Raw genomic sequence first — 15,964 nt, 5'->3', positions numbered from 1 at the left:
GATACTGTGCCACATGTGAAAGAGGAAGGCGTCCAAACACATACGACATGAATAGATGTTAAAAAAGTCTGTTTTGACATTCAGAGCCAAACTGCAGCGCTGGCTACGACCTGGGATTTTCCACACCTCTGCTACGGTGCATGAAAGGACTCTTTGTGCACTGCGTCCCAATGTTAACGTTAGCCCCCTCCTTTATCTCTACAATGCAAAATCCTCTCCCTCTGATGTTATCGCACATGTAACACTCCCGGTCTGCACATGTGCACTGCCAAATAAGGGTCCATTATGTTTATTTATTCCACCGCTTTATTACACTACTGATCTAAGGACATTTAACGTAAGACAAACAAGGAATACCATTTTACATCCATTACAACTCACACATGATATTTGTAAAGATAGGTATCAGAAACCAAATAGGGCATGTGCCGTATTACTCTGTAGCGCAGGGGAAATTTTGAAGCTATATGTCACATCACCACAAACATGAGTCAGCCCCAATCCAGCCCTAAAATACGCTTCAAAGACTAGAATCATAATCGCAAAAAGAATATGACAAATATGCCATGCAAATGTCACCGGCCTCACAGAGAAAGCTGTTATTTTGAACGCTCCAATACTGGGTTTACTGAGGGACGCTTTAAAACCCAGGGGAAAAGCCAGTGCATCTGGAAGTGAGACGCACTTCAGTGGAAAAGGGAGGTCTTTTCCTGGTACGGACGCAGGAAATCAGTAAAGTGCACGGCAGTCGTCTGCATGGCAACCGCTGTTTTCCAAGAGACAGCAGCATGGTGCCAGACCCACGTCTGTTCTTTTCATCGCACGAGTGAAACAGGGACAAAACTAATACGTCCTTATTTACTCGTTCCATCACCTATTCAACAAAGGCCGGCGAATATGGCCCTTTCTTTGGTTTTGAATCTGGGCCTGGGCTCACGTTCACGCATGAATGCTTCTCAAAAGGCTTTGTCACACGCATGGCTCGGGTCTTTACAACCCCAACCCTGAATGTAAACAAGCTAACAGTGAAAACAGCCGTCGTGCAATGAAACCAAATTTTAAAAATATAGCCATCTGGCAAACAAACACGGTGACATAATGAATCCCTCACTGGAGCACATTAAAGGTCCACAGTTTCAATATTTATCTTTAAGGGGAGTACAGTAGTTTGCATTGGGGCCTATACGGCAGAATTAATACACTCTACCGACATGTATCTGGTTATCTGTACTGTAACACTCATCTGCAAAGGCCTGTTCACTTGGTGCTCTGAATTGTGTGACCTGGATAAGTCATAAGTCGGGTTTGAGTTTCCACAACACACCGTTGTGGAGCCGTGCAGTCAGTGTCCTCGGTGGTCCACGTAGATCATTTTGAATTTGGTTTTGAATTTCTCACACTGATTATTTTGAAAACAGAACTCGGGATATTATGTGTTGGAGGCGAGTATAAATCTTGTGAATGTGATATTGGGGGTGAAGGACTGTTCCATTGAGGCAGGGTTAGTCTTCACAAACCATAAGTGTGAATTTTCATGTGAATAAGTGGTAAACAAATAGGCCGAACAGGTAGTCACACGGCTCCAGCGTCTCTGGTTGTGGATTCATACCCTGCCTGGAGTGTGATGTGTTTTCCCTGTGTCTGAGTGGGTTTCCTCCACCGACACGTACTAGTGGGTGGACTGGCTATTCAAGGGTCCGTTGATGTGGGTGTGTGAGAGACTGTGTGTGATGCTGTGATGGGCTTGTTTTGTTCAGAGTGTGTTACTACCTTATGCTCAGTGATTTCGGGAAGGCTCCGGACCCACTGCATCCCTGAAGTGGATGAAGCTGTTACAGAAAATGAAAGAATGAAAGAATAAGTGATAAATGTAGCATTAAAAATAATAATAAACCTAATTAGGGTGGCATTGTAGTGCAGCAGGTAGGTGTCGCAGTCACACAGCTCCAGGGGGCTTGGAGGTGCTGCGCGGGTTTCCTCCGGGTGACTGTCTGTAAGGAGTGTGGTGTGTTCTCCCTGTATCTGCGTGGGTTTCCTCCGGGTGACTGTCTGAGGAGTGTGGTGTGTTCTCTCTGTGTCTGCGTGGGTTTCCTCCGGGTGACTGTCTGTGAGGAGTGTGGTGTGTTCTCCCTGTGTCTGCGTGGGTTTCCTCCGGGTGACTGTCTGTGAGGAGTGTGGTGTGTTCTCCTTGTGTCTGCGTGGGTTTCCTCCGGGTGACTGTCTGTGAGGAGTGTGGTGTGTTCTCTCTGTGTCCGCGTGGGTTTCCTCTGGGTGACTGTCTGTGAGGAGTGTGGTGTGTTCTCTCTGTGTCTGCGTGGGTTTCCTCCGGGTGCTCCGGTTTCCTCCCACAGTCCAAAAACACACGTTGGTAGGTGGATTGGCAACTCAAAAGTGTCCGTAGGTGTGTGTGTGTGTGTCTGTGTTGCTCTGTGAAGGACTGGCGCCCCCTCCAGGGTGTATTCCCACCTTGCGCCCAATGATTCCAGGTAGGCTCTGGACCCACTGCGACCCTGAACTGGATAAGGGTTACAGATAATGAATGAATGAATGAATGAATAAACCTAAACACTCTGAGCTGTTGTGTAACCAAAGCCATATTCCTTGTTTATGCAACAAAGCCTGAGTCTGATATTTATTCATCTAATAATAGAGTCTTTAAACAGCAGTAGGCCTGGGATCATTAGCGACATGGAAGTGGATAGAGTTGGTATTTTAAGTATTTTATTACTATTCATTTGTTCATTCATTTTCTAAGCATTTATTCAGTTCAGGGTCACAGTGGGTCTGGAGCCTACCCATAATCACTGGGCGCAAGGCGGGAACACAACACCCTTTGCAGGGTGACACACACTCACACATTCACACCTACGGACACTGTTGAGCAGCCAATCCACCTACCAACATGTGTTTTTGGAGCGTGGGAGGAAACTCCCCACAGTTCGTCACCGGGAGCGGGGCTCAAACCCACAACCCCAGGACCCTGGAGCTGTGTGACAGCGATACTACCTGCTGTGCCACCGTGCCGCCCTATTATTAGTAGCAGTACTAGATGCAGTATTTCATTAAAATACGGTTTTAGCCGTAACAAAGCATATGTGTTAAAAATGTATGCACACCTAAGGTCTGGGAAAGGCACTTCCTTCCCACATTATTGGTACAGTTCATCACCTCAAAAATCAGGTTGTTTGGTTTATCTCTAGGGCAGGACGACCTAAAAAACATCAACACGGCACAGATTTCCAACATTTTAGTGTTAAAAAACCTAAAAAAACCCCCAAACCGATCAGTGTTACTTGAACTCCGAGTCTCACAGTGAACTTTCATTATGTGACTTTAAAAACACAGTTAATTTTAACAAGCTTCAATCTATTTCTGAAAGCACTACAGTATTTTCAAAGTATTAAAGCTGTGATTGTTTATAAAAAGCAAAATCCTCCACACCTTAAAAAGATAATCAGTAAAAGCTGCTGGCTAACAGAAAACATGTGGGTGATGCAGATTTCAGCCAGACAGATTTTTTTGTATTGACAAAGTATTGACTTGTGAAACTGTAATATTTAATCTTTAATGCTACAGATAAAGAGAACACCCATGGGGAGTATTCACATATGACATTATTAATTTCTCAGGTTAAGAACCCGGGAAACCCTGAGCTAATGAAGACATTTAGTCTTGAGTTTGTTGTAAACTCTGCAACTCTACGACTCCACCCTCAGGCAAATGTACAACCAAGAAAAGATTTATAGCAGACAGTACAGTGGTGCATGCCCCTCGGCATTCAACATACAGTGAGGTAGACCAACGCTGCACGCACCGACTCATTTATGACGAACGCTGTCATTTATTCGTGGGCTGCTGCTTGCATTCTCCATGTTCTGTAGTCATATGATCTGGTGTGGGTTGATTTATTGAATTACTTTAAGGTTCCCAACCCAGTTGCATGAAGAAATATGTGTGCAGTGATATTCTATGATGTTTTAGGGAAACCAGGACAGTTCTGCGCCTTGTATATCACATGCTAGCCCCATATTTCAAAAGGGACCCAGAAAACCACATATCAAGGTATGGTTTCGCACAGTTGACTTCTCACTTACTCTGGTCCGGTCTGCCTAAAGCAACAGAACATGCTCCAAGTCCAGCCTGAGTCCGTCAGATCTGCTCCAAATGTCTTTATCCGATTCATAAATCAAACCGGGCAAATGAAGTTTCAGCCGTGATTTATATTACCAAGAGAGTGCAGAAAGGCAGTAAAACCCTGGACAGGTCCAGCCTCTTGAAAACAAGTGAAAGTGCAATCTCTAGGCCAAGAGGACTCTCACTATAAATGTCAAAGAAAATGCATGTATGCGTGTAATTATAAGATCATAATTCATGATTCATAAATCTAAAGGAACAGCATTAAATGGGTGACAGAACTGTAAACAAATCACCACTGTAATATTTTCCAACTCAGATGTTCAGAAGAGCACGGCTTATAGATGCAGCTTTATTTGTTGTGGTGTTTATAGTTTCCCCGCTAGAGTTTTCCTTCAGTAGAAGCCCTGGACATTGATGAGCTGCCATGAGAGATGGAATGTACAAAGCAGATCCATGGGTACAGCCCATAAACAGTTCAGCGCTGCCAAAGCAACAACCAAACGGGAACTGCAGTTTCACAACACCCTGTAGTAGGTGGGGAATTTTCTTTTAATTCATTTGGCCACAATGACTGATCCTTAAAATAATAACACAATACTTTTGCTTTTTACAACTTCTCTGACAGTAAACACTTGGCAGAGTGTCTACAAAGATTCAGAGGGGCACCGTTTGGGGATTCAGTGACTTCAAGCAAGCCCCGAATACGTACGTAAGAGCTCACAAGAACTGTACAAATCAATGAACTTTCATGTGTTAACCAGTCAAAATATTGGGTGGAACACCAGTCAGATGGAGGACTCCACCAAAACACTGGGCAACTTTAAAGATGTGTGTACAGTTTAAAATCCTCTGACTCACATCGCTAGTCTGTAAATCCCATGTTTCGACAACGGTGAGGAAAACGACAGGGATCAGCCAGTGTAATGGCATTCTATCCCGCAGTCTAAGTCTCTGAAAAACCACTGTTTAACGACGGTGAGGTCTGGATGCTGAATTTTCTAATGCTCATGTGATGTCATTTAATATTATATCAATAGTCTAGCCGGATTAAAGCAGCTTCACAGTAGACAGGGTGACTATCCTCAAAGAGATGCTGGCCTTCTTTCAAGCATGTTTCCAAATAAATAATTTAATTAACAGCTTAAAAATAATATTGTAAGAAGAGATTAAACAGATTTACACCCCTTAGCTCATCTTTGGGGATCTGTCATTAAAGCCAAATGGTCGATGACAAATTACAGATAGTGTATCAGTGCCAAATTCAAGAAGTTTGGGCCTGAGATTTAGTGGTAACAGGACCACATCAATAAATACACAGTTACAGATTCTTATCCCTGACTGATTACACAATTAGGCTATATTTAAATGTATCTTATTCTATGACTTCCTTACTCTGCTGGAAAAAGTGGCATAGAACAGTGGTTCTCAAAAGGTGGTAAATGCACCACCGGTGGTACCTGAAGCATTCTGAGGTGGTACGTCGGATGACATCTGAAAATTTACTATATTTACAGAAAAATGAATTATTAAATAATGGGAAAATGTAAAGATATCATGTGTTCATTAAACAATCTGTAGGCAACAGTCGTGTCACAGGCAAAACAAGGCCAGTGGCTTCGCTGGGAGAATCTAGAGAAGCGGAAAACCACTTAGCAAGTATTGTGGGCGATGGAGGCAAGTCATATTAAGTTTTTGCTTGGAGCAACTTACATTGATCTTCCAACTCCACAAAATCTTGGACAGTTGGTAGGTGAAGACCCTAGTTGTAGATTATGTACAGGGGTTGGCACACTGAAGCATATTCTATCATCTTGTAAATTTAGTTTGTCACAGGGAAGGTTTACATGGAGACATAATCAGGTGCTAAAGGTTTTAGCATGTTTGTTGGACAGCAAACACTTAGAGATAAATGCATTAACAAGTGGTTGTAGTAATAAAGTGATTAGATTTGTGCATGAGGGTGAACGAATTTGTGCACAGGCTATAAATATTGGAAGATGGGGGAAGCACAATATTGGAAATTGCTAGTGGGCATAGGTAAAAAACTGCAGGTTCCAGAGTGCATTGTGCTACCTGCACTGAGGCCAGATATGGTGCTGTACTCTGAAAGTAAACGGATAGTTTATTTCATAAACCTAACAGTTTCATTTGAGGATGCAGTAGACGAAGCATTCGAAAAGAAGAAGCTGAAGTACACGGACTTGGCGGCAGGGGGTGGCAGGCACATGTAAGACCATTGCAGATAGGTGTTAGGCCAAGGCATTTGTAGCCAAGTCAGCCACATCCCTGCTTGTGCAGTTTGTCATCAGGGGCCGGAAACTAAGGGCAGATGTGAAGGAGTTATCAGAAACAGCTGAAAGGTCTAGTCAGTGGTTGTGAATAAGGAGAGCACAGATTACTTGGGGAAATGCACTGTAGAGGTGCTATTGGGATTGTTGGTGATGTAGCATGTTCACAGGGAACTGGTTGCACTGAGCATGCATTAACGGTGCCAGTGGGGCTAGGTACAGCCTTAGTCACCAGGGAGGCCTGTGTGGATTTACGGTAGTTGATGGTTAAGGATAAGGTAGGACTATAAAGCTCGCTTGGAGGGGGCTGGGTCTGGGATGCCAGACTTCACTATTGAACCTTCTGGAGGAGTCGTGGACTTAATTCAGCGAAACACTGACGAGGGGAGGTGCCTACCTGATGACCCCTGTGAAGAGCTAGTGATGCAGTGGGTGGTTTGGGTACTCATGTGATGGGCTCAATGATTAACTGTAGATGTTAAGGGTAGCTTTTTGCTGATCGGATCATAAACGGCCACAGCGACCTTAGGGTGTTGCTGTAGGTTTGGAACAATAGAAATGATGTAGCTGCCGGTAGGAAGAGAGTGGGGTGGGCCCTATGTGAAGCTCTAATGGATTGGCATAGGATGGTTTACATCTTATCTTGTGTATGATTATAATAATTCGGTTTTCATAATTCTCTTTAAAAGCTCAAAACTTTTTTGAGTCTTGCAATAACAAAATACAGGGGGTCCTCGACTTACGACGTTGATCCTACGTCGCTTCGTAAACCGATTTTCGGTGTAAGTCGGAACATACGTGCATACTGTACGTAAATAACATACTGTACGCACTTATCCTATCCTAACACCTATCCTCCTCGGTAGTAAACGTGTATTCTTCCGCCGCGCTGCGCACACTAAACACGAAGTTCACGTTACAACGTTTACGACGCAAAACCACTTAAGTCAAAACAAGGCTTTATACAGTAAATGGGAGATGTGTCGTAACCACAAAACATCGTAACTCGGGACTGACGTAACCCGAGGACCTCCTGTACCATGTGGGCAAATATCAGTTTTAAAATATGAAGCAGTGCAGATCCACAAAAATGAATGCTACCACCCCAGTTTCCAAATCACAGGAAACATCTTCCAATGACATAGATTGCAGAAGCAGGTAAGTGTCATGAAAATTTCACATCAATATTTTATCAATGTTGTTTCTTTCTTTCCAATAAACCTACTTGATTAATTTGTACTACGTTTGCGTTTAGAACTATGTGAATGGTAAAGGAGAAACGGTCCTTTCCTGCTCTGTAGAATTTATGACTAGTTAACAGCAGGGATTCCAGAGACAGTTTGTATTTTACAGCCTTGCTCTCTGCAGGGGTGGGAAGGACCAAAAGGCAGTACAGGGACAGTGCATGACTTTAAGGTATGGGAAACCTCACATGAATGATGAATAATCAATTTGATGGAGAAAACAGATCGCACAAACTTCACGTATGACAACGTGTGTTTGCAGCTCTTCTTTTGGTGAGACAATCTGCAGAATAAAGTTCCGTTCTCATTCCTAAGGCATTTGATTTTTAGCGATTTGTTCATGTTTGAATTTTTACTTCAACGTAAGCCATAAAATTAGTTAAGAACTTTGTTTACCACTTACTAAAGAGATGACAAGGCCAAGATCATGTGCTGTATCATAATGGAATCTGAAGCAGATCTGTGTTTAAAGCTCATTGATCTAGTCCCTTACACTTCAAGGCTAAACTAGGCCCTTTCACTAAATAGAAAGCATTTGTAGGTTTTGTGTGGGGTGTGTATCTGTGATATGACTTACAGGTGGTACTTGGAGGTTTTGGTGATACTTGGTTTAGAATTTTAAAAGTTTGAGAACCACTGATATAGATGTAGGCGGCACGGTGGTAGTGTTGCAGTCACACAGCTCCAGGGACCTGGAGGTTGTGGGTTCGATTCCCGCTCTGGGTGACTGTCTGTGAGGAGTGTGGTGTGTTCTCCCTGTGTCCGCGTGGGTTTCCTCTGGGTGACTGTCTGTGAGGAGTGTGGTGTGTTCTCCCTGTGTCCGCGTGGGTTTCCTCCGGGTAACTGTCTGTGAGGAGTGTGGTGTGTTCTCCCTGTGTCCGCGTGGGTTTCCTCTGGGTGCTCCGGTTTCCTCCCACAGCACAAAAACACACGTTGGTAGGTGGATTGGTGACTCAAAAGTGTCCGTAGGTGTGAGTGAATGTGTGAGTGTGTGTTGCCCTGTGAAGGACTGGCGCCCCCTCCAGGGTGTATCCGTGCCTTGCGCCCAATGATTCCAGGTAGGCTCTGGACCCACCGTGACCCTGAATTTGATAAGCGATTACACATAATGGATGGATGATATAGATGTAGAGTTTCATTTTTTATGGCCTTTCAGTAAAACTTCTACATCAGATCTTCTACAGAAACTATTGTTCTTTAATTAATATTCGCTAATTAATTCACACATTCATTCTTCCATTTTCTGACCTCTTCATCTAGTTCAGGGTCACGGTGGGCCCATAGAATACACAGAATCACTGGACAAAATTCTAGAAAACACCCTGGACATGTGCTAAGCCATCTCAGGGCTTCACACACTCACCAACACACACCTGTGGACATTCCACCTACCACCATGTGTTTTTGGCATGGTCTAATGGACACCCAGGCAGTCACAGGGAGAACACACCTGAATCCTCGCGGACTGTGATCTGAAGAGAAAGTCAAACACAGGACCCTGGGGCTGTGTGGCTGTGACACCACGTTCTTCTGAGTTGGTACCTGAGCGTGTAACTATGTAAAAGTCCTTCTGCGATACCTAATACCTTAATTATTCTCCGTCTCTCAATTTACAGACGCCGGTGCCTCTTTGAAAGTGTCGTGCCCTTCACATTTGCCTACAACTGCACCGTGAATCAGATATTCTGTTTAAATCTCAAAGGTGTAGTATCTGATACGCATTATATCAGACATACAGTCTATTTTTGCATTTCAATTTGAATCTGTGTCTCTTTGCATGCACTTTGCTGACAGTCAGGTCATCAAGGCCTGTTCAGAATGAGGCCAGCTCTCACTCATCTGTCTGTGCAGCAACAGGGTCTCCACCCTGTTCTGTCTGCTGACTCAAGACAGATGCGCTGGAATGTGGAGATGATATATAGTACTTGCACTAATCCAGCATACTTCAGTGATGCAGTGGAGCCACGTGTGATGGCACATCCAGCCAAGTCATTGCCCATTAAAGAAGGGACTAATTGAATAGAAATGTGCCAAGGGAAGAGCAAAACGACATTTTCTCGTTGAGTTATTGCATCCAGGCATTTCCAAAAACAAAACAACTATGACCAGGCGTGTGTCAGGTCATTGGTTCAGTGTTTGTGTGGTTTAATTTTTTTACAAAGCATCCTCCAACATTCCTTATAGAGGAACGCATATTATTATCTTTTCAGATGTGAAGCACCTCAGTAAACCGGCTTGTAGCTCACTCACTCAAGCACTAATATACATACTCACTCACTCACATACAAACGTACACACACATTAACTCACATACACACTCTCCCGCTCACATAAGCTCATACATATTTACACCCTCATATACCTACCCACTCATTCACATATTGTCGCTGTCCAATTAAAAGCAAGTACAGTGGAACCTCTACTAACGAACTTTCCAAGATACGAACCGGGCATTTGAATATTTTTTGCCTCCACCAACGAACCACGACTCTAGAAACGAACCCGAGACTCCTCCGAGTCGGCGCCTGGAAATGTCCACTGACCCCAATATGCGAGTCTCCAAGCACCCAAACTTGAGTGAGCTTTTAAGATTAGCAAATTGTAGCTTTAGCAATTTAGCATTAGTGTAAATAGCAGACAGCGAAATTCGTGCTAAGTTAAGCCGTATCTATGCTTCGTCTCCCCACATTCACCGCCTACTCTCCGTTATTCCACCCACCCCCCACCTCCCGTCATACAGCCAGTGCCTGTGTTACTCCTCCAGCCAGTCGTCACGTCTTCAAGGTAGCGATGTGTAACCACTTATAACTTTATTATTTATTTTTTATTACTGTTTCCACTGTATTTCTCTTTTATTTTTAGTAACGCTACATGTATTATTTTTTACTAATTTGAGAGTGTTGTAAACATATATCAGTGTAAAATGGGTGACTTTCGGGGTGGGGGCTGGAACGCATTAATTGCTTTTCCATTATTTTAAATGGGGAAAATTGACTCGAGAAACGAACTTTTCTACTTACGAACCGCGTCACGGGACGGATCAAGTTCGTAGGTAGAGGTTCCACTGTATCTCCATTTTTGTGGATTGTTAGTACATCATTTAAACACAACAGCTGTCCTTCACATTGTGTGAATATTTCATGATAAATAAACCAACAGAAATACTCCAAAACTTTTGCTGAATTAAATATATTTACTTTGACTTCTACTGAAAGTTAACAAGCTTTTGTCTTTCTCCTGTAAAGTTACTATTTTGGGAGATACAGGTTTTTAATTGGAGAGTGACGATGTACTATATCCAGGAAGTGCACCACAAGAGACACTTTTTTCATTTCCTGAGTGCTCTGCAAGTATATTTGGTGCCTTGTTTGTATATTTCCCCTTTAGCTGATTCCCCCGTGTTTTGTGAAATAAAGAAAGCCACTTTGTGGCATTTTTTTTTCCACAAAACACAGGAAAGTCAGCTAAAGGGCAATATACAAAAAGCACCAAATATACCTGGGACGATGCTGGCAAAGGTGAAGTTTTTCAGACAGAGTATAAAGACGGAACTAGACCCAGAATCATCCATCTTCCTCTGACAACCCCTTCTAGCTAAAACATGCAGTGTTTATATTATGAATGCGTAACATGAGAAAGCAGATTTACCAAGTCATGAACCACACACTGGTGGATGACGAACATTTGCGTAATGATATTTTCCATTTAATTCTTGTATGGAATCTTTTGCTGAATTTTCTCTGTAAACTTTAGTCGTCAAAAGTTGCTTCCTCTGAGACACGTGAAACTCTGCCACCTCTTCTTTTCCAAAGGTCTAAACAGACAACAACACGGTTCAAAGCAGAGCCCTCCCAATGAGTGTGACTTATATTTTTTTTTTAAACTGAGAGACTGTTGAGGCACATTATATGGGCAAAATATTCTGGACGTGTCTCCTGAAGTCAACGCTATTTGTGGGTAGTTTCACCTCCCCATTGCTACAGTAACAGGCTCTGGTCTTCTGAGAGGATTTGCACTAGATGTTGGAACAATGCTCTGAGAACTTGATGGAATTAAAATTTAGTTTTGATGAAGTCAGATACTGATATTGAATGATTAGTTTGGGTTATTAAAGTATAGGATGGAGCTTCATCACGTCAGAGAACACAGTTTCACTACTCCAAGTCCTGTTGCATTTCCATCCATCCATCCATTATCTGTAACCCTTAACCAGTTCAGGGTCGTGGTGGGTCCAGAGCCTACCTGGAATCATTGGGCGCAAGGCAGGAATACACCCTGAAGGGGGCGCTAGTCCTTCACAGGGCAACAAACACTCACACCTACGAACACTTTTGAGTCGCCAATCAACCTACCAACGTGTGTTTTTGGACTGTGAGAGGAAACCGGAGCACCCAGAGAAAACCCATGCAGACACGGGGAGAACACACCACACTCCTCACAGACATTCACCCGGAGGAAACCCACGCAGACACAGAGAGAACACACCACACTCCTCACAGACATTCACCCGGAGGAAACCCACGCAGACACAGGGAGAACACACCACACTCCTCACAGACAGTCAACCGGAGGAAACCCACGCAGACACAGAGAGAACACACCACACTCTTCACAGACATTCACCCGGAGGAAACCCACGCAGACACAGAGAGAACACACCACACTCTTCACAGACATTCACCCGGAGGAAACCCACGCAGACACAGGGAGAACACACCACACTCTTCACAGACATTCACCCGGAGGAAACCCACGCAGACACAGGGAGAACACACCACACTCCTCACAGACAGTCACCCGGAGGAAACCCACGCAGACACGGAGAGAACACACCACACTCCTCACAGACAGTCACCCGGAGGAAACCCACGCAGACACAGAGAGAACACACCACACTCCTCACAGACAGTCACCCGGAGGAAACCCACGCAGACACGGGGAGAACACACCACACTCCTCACAGACAGTCAGCCGGAGCAGGAATCGAACCCACAACCTCCAGGTCCCTGGAGCTGTGTGACTGCGACACCTACCTGCTGCGCCATTTAACAAAATGGCGCCGACGACAGTGGCAGCATCTCGAGGTAGCTCCGTCTCCGCGTGTTTTTTCTAAGTCTTTGTTTACTTTTTTTATCTTGCAACTTTTTGGTTACACACCTTGAGGAGTGTTTTATTATATCCTATGGATATGGACCGATCACAACGACCCAGCGACAGCAAACTTGTGTACACAAGGAATCAGCTGATTGCACTACGGAAGAACGCTGGCAGAGTTAACGTAAACATCCCGGAGGAGCTATGGCGCTTTAGAGGGTGCCGTGCGGGGATTAAAGTGAAGACAAGGCGGCGGGAGAAGAAGTGGAGATACAAGCCCGCAGTTCCTTCGATGGTGATGGGAAACGTGAACTCTCTGGCTAACAAGTCTGACGAACTGGCTGCCTTGGTAAGAAACCAAAAGTTATACAGAGAGTGTAGCCTGCTATGCTTTACGGAGACATGGCTAACTAGCCAAATCCCCACTGTTAACGTTGAGCTGCCCGGCTTCAGTGTGGCTCGCTTGGACAGAGACTGTAAACTTTCTGGCAAGAAGAAGGGAGGTGGACTGGTGATGTACATTAACAACAGATGGTGCAATCCCAGACACGTTACAGTGAAGGAGACTGTATGCTGTGAGGATGTGGAGTTACTGGCGGTCAGTCTTCGACCGTACTACATGCCGAGAGAATTCTCGCACGCCGTTGTGGTGTGTGTTTATGTTCCGCCGCGTGCTCTTCCGGACAGAGCGTGTGACGTCATCCACTCAATAATCGCTAGGCTGCAAACTCAACACACTGACGCATTTTTTGCGATCTCGGGCGACTTCAATCACATAACATTGGACTCCACTCTCACGAATTTCTACCAGTTTGTCAACTGCCCTACTCGAAAAAACAGAACAATAGACCTCATGTACGCAAATTTGAAGGATGCATACAGTGCCACGCCACTCCCCCCGCTGGGGAAGTCAGACCACAACCTCATTCATCTACAGCCAATGTACAAGCCCAAAGTACAGAGGCTACCAGCCACCACACGCACATTCAGGAAATGGACACCTGAAGCAGGTGAGGCTCTGAGAGACTGCTTCGGATCCACAGACTGGAGTGTGCTGCAGAGTGGGGAGGACTTAGAGGAGGTCACACACTGCACTACAGACTACCTGAACTTCTGTATGGACATTGTTGTTCCCACGAGAACTGTACGCTGCTTTCCCAACAACAAGCCTTGGATAACCAGCAATGTCAAGGCCCTTCTCAATAGGAAGAAAATGGCGTTTAGAGAGGGAGACATGGCAGAGCTGAGGCGTGTACAAGGGGAACTCAAAGTTAAGCTGAAAGAGGCTAAGGAGGACTACAGAAAGAAGGTGGAACAGAAGCTGCAGGAGAACAACATGAGGGAGGTTTGGGATGGTATGAAGACCATCACTGGCCTCAAAAAGAGCAGCAGTGCTGTGGAGGGGGATCTGGACATGGCGAATCAGCTGAACCAGTTCTACTGCAGGTTTGACCGCCCTGATCCGGACCCAGCTCCGATGGCAGTAGTATGCCAGCCACCCCTTACTGACTCGGACACTGCTCTTGTGTGCTTGCCCGACCAACCAACACCTCCATCACACTCTAGGCGACCCCCATCACAGGCTATCACACCCCTCCCTCACACGGTGTCAACGGCTGCAGTCAACAGCCATCAGTCTCCAGCCATCCAACTACCCCCCGAGACAATCACCTCCCCTGCCCCTATCCCCCTTCCCCCCATCGTCACGGCTGATCAGGTCAGAGGACAGCTGAGGAGACTACAACCTGGTAAGGCTGCCGGGCCGGACAGACTGTGTCCAAGGCTGCTCAAGGCCTGTGCTGCTGAACTGGGTGAGCCACTGAAGCACATCTTCAACCTGAGTCTCCGTCTCGGACGAGTTCCAACACTGTGGAAGACATCATGTCTCACGCCTGTCCCTAAGAAGCCACACCCGAGTGAATTTAACGACTACAGGCCTGTGGCTCTAACATCACATGTGATGAAGACAATGGAGAGACTGGTCTTATGCTTACTGAGACCCCAGGTACGCCATGCACTGGACCCACTACAGTTTGCATACCAGGAGAAAGTGGGCGTGGAGGATGCCATCACTTATCTCCTACACAGGACACATTCACACCTGGACAAGGGGAACAGTGCTGTGAGAATCATGTTCTTTGACTTCTCAAGCGCTTTCAACACCATCCAACCTCTCAGACTGGGAGACAAGCTCCAACAGATGGGTGTGGACGCTCACCTGGTAACCTGGATTACAGATTATCTGTTAGAGCGGCCACAGTACGTGAGACTGAAGAACTGCCTCTCCGACACTATGATCTGCAGCACAGGAGCCCCACAAGGAACTGTGCTCTCACCAGTCCTGTTCACCCTGTACACATCTGACTTCTGCTACAACACTGAGTCGTGCCACATGCAGAAGTTCTCTGATGATACTGCGATTGTGGGGTGTATCAGGAACGAGCAGGAGGAGGAGTACAGGAGCCTGGTGGAGGTCTTTGTGCAATGGTGCAAACTGAACCACCTCCAACTGAACACTTCAAAGACCAAGGAGATGGTGGTGGACTTCCGCAGGTCAAAGCCTGTCCTGCTACCAGTCACCATCGATGGGGTCGACGTGGAGGTGGTGGACACCTATAAGTATCTGGGCTTACACCTAGACAATAAACTGGACTGGTCAGCCAACACTGAAGCACTCTACAAGAAAGGGCAGAGCAGGCTGTACTTCCTGAGGAGGTTGGGGTCCTTCAATGTCTGCAGTAAGCTCCTCAGGATGTTTTACCAGACTGTTGTTGCCAGTGTCCTCTTTTATGCTGTGGTATGCTGGGGAGGAAGCATAAAGAAGAGGGATGCTGGGCGACTAGACAGGCTGGTTAAGAAAGCTGGCTCTGTGGTGGGGGCTGAACTGGAGTGCATCACTTCCATATCAAACAAGAGGACCCTGAACAAACTGATTAGCATCTTGGACAATGAGTGCCATCCACTCCACAGTATCATAACCAAGCAGAAGAGCTTGATCAGCTGGAGACTTCGCTCACTGCCAGGCTCAACTGACAGACTGAGGAAGTCATTCGTCCCCAGGGCTATTGAGCTGTTCAATGCTTCACTAAAGGGGAGAGGAGAGATGGACTTCTCTGCATAGTCTATCTGCCCATCCACCACCACCACCACCTCCACCTCCTCCATATTTGCACATGTGTACCTAACTGGACAATAGACAGG

General features: G+C 45.5%; 1 protein-coding gene across 4 annotated transcripts in view; it reads right to left on the bottom strand.

Moving 5' to 3' along the window:
- The window catches only part of LOC136708124 (tumor necrosis factor receptor superfamily member 11B-like), a 104,874-nt gene that overhangs the window by 39,861 nt on the left and 49,049 nt on the right, over positions 1–15,964 (bottom strand). For 2 of the 4 annotated variants that reach the window (XM_066682415.1, XM_066682413.1), the window contains exon 4: positions 1,771–1,829. Coding sequence is in view for 2 of the 4 variants with exons in the window: in XM_066682413.1 (XP_066538510.1) it covers positions 1,771–1,812 (42 nt within the window). In the remaining 2 variants the exon portion in view is untranslated. Of the gene's footprint in view, positions 1–1,770; positions 1,830–3,116; positions 3,212–15,964 lie in introns of those variants that run through there. The other 2 variants (XM_066682412.1, XM_066682416.1) reach the window with 2 other exon arrangements.

This window comes from Hoplias malabaricus, chromosome 10, assembly GCF_029633855.1.
Source record: "Hoplias malabaricus isolate fHopMal1 chromosome 10, fHopMal1.hap1, whole genome shotgun sequence".
In the NCBI taxonomy this organism is placed as follows: domain Eukaryota; kingdom Metazoa; phylum Chordata; class Actinopteri; order Characiformes; family Erythrinidae; genus Hoplias; species Hoplias malabaricus.
Note: the sequence above shows the minus strand (reverse complement) of the source record. Positions and strands in the feature narration are given on the sequence as shown.